The sequence below is a fragment of the Triticum dicoccoides genome, chromosome 5B, assembly GCF_002162155.2.
Source record: "Triticum dicoccoides isolate Atlit2015 ecotype Zavitan chromosome 5B, WEW_v2.0, whole genome shotgun sequence".
Classification (NCBI taxonomy): Eukaryota; Viridiplantae; Streptophyta; class Magnoliopsida; order Poales; family Poaceae; genus Triticum; species Triticum dicoccoides.
Window position 1 is genome coordinate 332,142,502 of NC_041389.1, and position 7,083 is coordinate 332,149,584.

At 42.6% G+C, this 7,083-nt stretch overlaps 1 protein-coding gene across 1 annotated transcript in view; it reads right to left on the minus strand.

The window, feature by feature from the left end:
• Window positions 1–588: 588 nt before the first annotated feature.
• LOC119308747 (mediator of RNA polymerase II transcription subunit 14-like) overlaps window positions 589–7,083 on the minus strand; it is a 16,013-nt gene continuing 9,518 nt past the window's right edge. Inside the window, exons 5-8 of the mRNA XM_037584888.1 lie at window positions 5,974–6,790; window positions 4,474–5,450; window positions 2,457–3,505; window positions 589–1,919 (exon numbers count right to left, since the gene is read on the minus strand). Coding sequence (XP_037440785.1) covers window positions 1,124–1,919; window positions 2,457–3,505; window positions 4,474–5,450; window positions 5,974–6,790 — 3,639 coding nt within the window. The 3' untranslated portion in view covers window positions 589–1,123. The remainder of the gene's footprint in view (window positions 1,920–2,456; window positions 3,506–4,473; window positions 5,451–5,973; window positions 6,791–7,083) is intronic.

Consider the following 7,083-nt stretch of genomic DNA (forward strand, 5'->3'; position numbering starts at 1 on the left):
GGCCGACAAGTGGGGCCACGGCGAACACCAAAGGGACACTCGGCACATCCGTCTCGACACAAACCGGACACGGAGAAGTGGATGAGGCTGGACCCCCGCATGCTTGCATTAAAAAGGACAAGGACCCAGATGCTTCCACACAGTCATACGAGTTAGGTGGCCACATAGACTACGATCATGGGTGGTGGTTGGGCGGCCGACAAGTAGGGCCACGGCGAACACCAAAGGGACACTCAGCACATTCGTCTCGACACAAACCAGGCGTAAATATGACCTAAAAATGCATCCAGACAAACACCAAATGGACGTGTTTTGGGTTTGGGTCAAGGGGATGGGCTGGTGTTTTCGTCCATTCAGATGCAAACGCATCCAGACAAACACCAAATGGACGTGTTTTGGGTTTGGGTCAAGGGGATGGGCTGGTGTTTTCGTCCATTCAGATGCAAACGGACACGCGTGCGGACCATTTTGAACACGGGAAAACAAAAGTCCCAACTCGAAGCTTTGGGAGTTGGTCCAATTCGAGGCTCTGGTATATCTATTTTACTGGCAACCCATCCCACAGGCATGAGGTAGCTAGCAGACAAGTAATACAGAAAAATTGTACATCTACCAAATTATGTGCCAGTCATATTAGTGGTGAACACGCACTGTTAAACGGCACACTAGCAAAAGAAGAATCATAAGGGGGGTTCAGACAACTTCATTTGCTACATGTAACATTCCAAACACAAACCCCCTGGGAAATCCTAGACACAATTAGAGAAGTCTCTTAGATTTACAGCAAACAGAATGTCAGTCCATGTAAGAATACCATATGTAATGTACACCACGCCTCCTAAACCGAATCCATCCTTGTCTACTAAACTGACAGCGCCAGACAGCTTGTGAACAACAACCCCCACAACATGCTTTTGCTGTACAAAATTGCCATATAAATCAGCAAGCTGTCGCCTCAGAGCCGCTGTCCCTGGCACGAACCGCCAATAGACATGCTTGCATTTCTTTTCTTTTCTTCGGGGCTCCAGCATTCTGCTGTCCAATGCCAAATGTCAACACAGCCATCTCCAGGGAATTACAACAAAATTTACCTAACCTGGCTCTAAATTTCTAATTTGTTATCTCATGAAGCAGTTGAGCCAGCCGAAAGTGGTCCGTCTCTCAGCTGCTGTAGACAAAGTTGGAGTTGCTTTTGTATCATCTCAGCAACCATTCGCAGCCTTCCTTGGCCGGGTTCTGCAACAGCAGGGGTCCCATTCACAGTCTCCACTGCCCTCGCCACCTTCTGCTTACATCTCTCCCAATCTTCAGACTGCAGCCAGCAAGCTCTCCCACCATGGCTCCCATTTATTGCAAGGAACGATATATGGCTGTTGTCTCCAAAAGAATACCTCAGTCTCACGGACACACAATACGGAAGCCAGGCAGCTCCACCAGCTACGTTCATGTGAGGAATGAGCGCATGGTCAAGTACAAACGTGAGAGCAAACTCTACTGAACTGTGGGCTCTGTCATGATGAATATTGCTCTTAGCTAAAGAGCTTTCTGTTCTATCATCTGAAGCTGATCCTGAGTGATTTTCCAAACAAAGCTCAATGCGAGCCCTCTGAGCAGTTGCAATGTCGCCATGAGCCTGGGAAAACCCTTTCTTCCAAGTAATCAGCTTCAAAAATTCTCTCAGCACCGATATAGGTAATGTAAGCAAAGTGATAAAAGAAGCAACTCTTGAAGCATCATATGGTTCAGAGGCAACACGCCTGCTGAAATAATCACATATCTCGTTGATCTCGGCAGATGTCAGCTCCTCCTGAGCATTGCTCTGAGCTTGCTGTTGCTGTTGCTGGTGGTGAAACCGCTTAACACTCAGAACTTGTAGAAGCAGTTGAACCCGATGGACGCTAACTGCAAATACATAACCTCTACAAGAAGACGACGGAAAATAATGTATCAGAAATATAAATTGTCAAACTTCAAACTGAAAAGAAAGCAAAGAAAGAAGCATTTTCAGTAAATGATCAGTTTTCTTTGTAATTCTAGCCTATTCTCAAAGAATTATGGGTTGATGCAGAAAATAAATAATACATCAGTACAATACCTATATTCAGTAAATATATAAAGTATTTGGACGTAAAAAAAATAGCATATCAGCAATTTAATGCATGGTGGGAAATTAAGAAGGATGATACATGTAATGTAATGTAATATTTTAAGATCCTGCATAAACAGAATATAACTAGGAAAGGGCAATATTATCCAATGATAATAAAGGAAAACTCAATATGTTAGATTGCACATAGAAATTTCCCATTGCTAATATTCCATATGGAAGAGCGAACAACAATGATTTACGGAATGAGAATCTGATAACAGACTTCAGTTTCTCAATGAAACAATACATTATTTTATTTTATTATTTATTTTTATTATTATCATCATCGTCATAATAATAATCTTACCCCACATAGAACCGCAGTGCAGGCTGCTCTTGATCCAAATTCAAAAGAGCCCCTTCGTTGTCCTTCAAAATTGACCCCAATATCTCTTTCAGAAGTTCAGGCAACTGTGCAAACAACCATAGAACTCCAAGGTACTTAAGAATCCCTCTTAACACCTTCTTGAGAGCTGCCAACGGAACCCAACCACCACCGTAGCCACCATCATCCCCAAGCCCAATGAAGGCTGTGTTTAGTTCTCCTTTCATATGAACAGGAAGGCCAGTTCCAGGTGTTAGTCGCACAGAGGCTCCACCAATCCCTGAAGCAAGACCTGAAGAAGACAACATGGCATTTCCTGCTCGACTCAAACTAGCTGCTACATGGTTGGCGACACTAGAAGTTGGCCTGGACATAGCAACACCAGGGGTGGCATTTAAACGGTTTGCGACAGGAACAGATTGTGGAGCTCCAGCACTAGTATTTAAGTGTGGACCAGGCTGTGTAGCATTCATGAAAGCAGGTTCAAGAGCATTTAGACCTTGAGCAACATGCTCCATTATGAAAGGTCTAAATTGTGGACATGGTAATGACCCGCCAACTGAAGGCCCACCCTTAGGAGGGGTTGCGGGCTGTAGCCAAACCTGATCCCCGGCGAAGCAACGCATGTCAACAGAAAACTTCTTGCGATATATAATGCGTATCCAGTATGGGCCCCGAAGCACGACGGAAACATCAAAAGGCAGCAATGAACTAGGAACGAGTCCAGGTCCACCCCGTCCAGCAGCGGAGAGCATGGCAGCAGTATGAAGAGTATGACCACCCAAATGTGCCGTAGCATTTGATGGGGCAGATGCATGATGCATAGTTGTTGCAGATGAACCATTTGCTACTGGCCCCTGGGAGGTGACATTATTAGTTTGCTTTGGCATTGAGCTGTACCCAGTCGAAACTGTTACAGGCATCCGTGCAGGACGAATTGCACCCCCAAGAGCAAGTAAAGGTCCTGCTGTTAGCCGAATACAATCCAAGAAGGATGCAACCTCACCACCATTCACGAAATCCTCCAAAAACTGCATTTAATGAACATGATAACAAGATCAATTAAAGAAACAGAATGGCCGATGCCTAGAGGTCAACTGGAACAGCTCATTTGACAGTACAGAAAGAACATGTCGAATAAATAAATTAAGTACTGCTATCCTTGAAACTTTCATAATAAGTTACACCTGTACACAATTGCCAAAAGACAAAGAAAGATGAAATCTAGAAGAAATTATTTTCAACAGGAAATTGAACTGAAAAGGAGAATGCACACAATTCATAGAGAATTGAGTTGTCAACCTGTGAAATACGAAATGCAATTTAGTACGACAGAAAAATATCACGTTGTTGTGTTCTGATTCATTAGGAACTAAGAGGCTAAACGATGCACTACAAGAAACATGTAGAAATGTAGGCACTAGGAAGTGGGAACTTGGTTTTGTTTTCAAGACGGCCGCCGGACCATTTTTTCTTGATACATACGTAATTTTATTAGTACTACTACTACTTATAAACATATGAGTTACAAAAATATTAGTACTCCCTCCGATCCATATTACTTGTCACTCGAACGGATGTATCTAGACGTATTTCAATGCTAGATACATCCGTTTGAGCGACAAGTAATATGGATCATAGGGAGTATAAACTTTAACATGTTAAAAGATCTATACATCATTTACTTGTATTCATCTCATGTACTCCCTCCGTTTCTAAATATAAGCCCTTTTAAAGATTCCAATATGAACTACATACGGATGTGTATAGACGTATTTTAGAGTGTAGATTCACTCATTTTGCTTTGTATGTAGTCCATATTGAAATCTCTAAAAAGGCTTATATTTAGGAACCGAGGGAGTATGTCGTTTCCAAACATAGCGTAAGGATGGGTTAAAAAGCACTAGTTATAAACTTTGACGTGTTGAAAGATTCATAACATTTGCTTGTACTCATCTCAAGTATGCTCTTTCGAAACATAGAGTAAGCATGAACGGACCTTTGTGTGTGGCCAAAGCTGGTCAGGAGAAACATGCATTGTGCAACCTTCCTTAGCAGTTTCCCATTCGACAACAAAGTGAACCATTGGCATATGGCCATAGCTGAACCAAAAGCTCATTAGGCCAACAGCTTCAATCCTGAATGGCTTTCCCATCTGTTCAGATAGCCTGTCAGCATCACTATGGCCTTTATTAACAGACTGTGATTTCATCCCCACAGATATATGGTTATCATCTAGCTTATCATCAAGTTTTACACCGATCAATCTCCTCATTCCACGAGCAAATACACGTGCATTGGCAAGCCGTTGTAAATCTGACACAAGCCTCTTAACACTATCTGCCTCAACACTGCTATAAGTTAAAACAACACCATCCGCGTCAAAAGAGATATGTGAATCCATCTCAGATGTGTTAGCTATGCGTACACCAACACCCCACGGTGTTGAGGTGCTTCCTCCATTGAGCTCCCAAAGTTCCTTGAAATGTGGATCATTTATCCTAACATCCCATGACATGCTTCCAGCCTTCCCAAGGCGTAAGCATATGTGTTTCCAAGAATCATCTTGAGCAAACGGTAACCTGAACCAAATATTCGAGGATGGTGATCGCATGCCCACTTCTTCGACATATGGAATGGCGCTAGAATACATCTGGGCAGTTAGTTGAGCATGCTTGATGCATAGCGAACAGTGCCGTATTACATGTAGTAGCACTGAAGCATACACAGTTGCTGGAACACAATTATTTCTTTCGGCAAGAATATTATTTCCATGGGTGAGGCTGGTTCCTGATTGTGAACTAGAAGAGTATGCCTGCAAAGGAAGGGAACTCTGCACCGATTCTGATATTTTTCTTCGCTTACTTGGCTCACTGGATTTCAGTCCTTGCAGTGAAGGGAGATCTAGCAGGAAATCTGAAAGAGAGCGCTTTCTAGGTGCACAATCAGCGCCTACGGTGATGGCCTTCCCTAATCCTGTCAATTGCACAAGTAAGGTAAACACATTTGTAATGGTAATGCAACCCTATCTAATTTAACAGACAAAAAATTCGTAAATACAGGAACTGAGCCTAGATCAGCTGGTGGGAAGTGTGGGTACTGGGTAGTACCCCCTCCTAGTGATCTAAATGCTCTTATACTTCTTTACTTAGGGAGTACTAGTCATAGTTAAAAAGGCACGCCTAGCGCTTAATTGCGCATAAGCGTACGCTTTGGTCAGAAAAGTGCAAGGCAGTGGCAAAAGGCCGTGAAGCTTATCCAGGGATGTTTTTTATTTGCATTTACGCCTTTTAGAAAGAGCCGCTAAATTAAATTACCTTTTAGCGAAGGAAGAACGCCTAGCGCTTTTTTAACCATGGTACTAGACTACTAGTACACCCCCATCACCCAGGTTTCAGTCCTCTTCAACTCTAATTTGGGTGCTTATTTCCCCTATTGATGAAAGTAACCTAGTTCCTCCTAGGTGATCTAGCCAAAAAAAAAACCTTTGCATAAATACCTTCAATGGCAGGTGAAGATCGAACCAAATGAGCAGGCAACGTGCTTGAAGGGGCAAGTTGAAATGGTTTATTTCCATCTGCAATACCATGCTCACTTGGAGAGCTCAATGAACTCAGGTCATGATTAGATTTAGAGTTTGACAACTTGATAGCAGATGAATTTCTTACAGGGTTAGAGGACGAAAAGGCGTTTGTACTCTGTAAATGGCTCAAACTAGTTGGGAAATAGCTGTTCACACCGACACCAGGACGAACTATTGAGGTATTATTAGCTTGGGCATGAGACAAGGCCCCATCCTGCATGTGTGAAATAGTTCTGGTGCTTCCGCCTTGAGGACCAAGTGAAAGAGAGCGCACAGGAGAAGCAGAAGGCAAACTAGAACCATGTTCACATTCGAAGGTCTCATCAACAATAGATGAAAACGATGGTGAACAAGCAGGCAGCAGCGGAAGAGGATCAACACTATTCTGAATGAGAAGTTGATTGTCCATCATGTCATCACAGTTCTCTATACTTTGTAGGGAATGCAGTTTGGCATCAAAAGGATTTGAATTCTTCTCATATTTTATTTTTTCCATCTGCCCAACATCAATCTTGTTTACCCTCATGGCTTCTTTGGCATCTATATTTGCATTAAACTTATTGCTTGCGTCAGACTGTGTTTCAAGCAAATGAAAAACAGGCCTGAAATCCTTATCAAGTTGCATCAACAGATAATAGGCATTGGCGCATTGCGGAAATCCCATAACCATCAGATCTGAACCATGTAATATAGCCTCTGGAATCTTTAGAGTACCCTGAGACTGCTCATAAACCTGGAATAAAAACAACAGAATTTGATCACTTAATATCTGGAGAAAAGAAATTTGCGTATTCACGCACTTATACAGGTCATATATAAGAGAATGCCAATTGTATTAATACAGCCAGAGGCACTTATCAGCAGAACACACAGCAGCTGTATAAGGATGTAAATAGTGATCTCAAACAAGTTACATGCCCTGGAGGTTATTTGGCATTAATACAGTTATCCTTGATTCAAAATCCCAGACAAAAGATGCTGCTTTGGCAGACCTGATCATGGGAGTCCATGGCCCCAGCTTAAAGA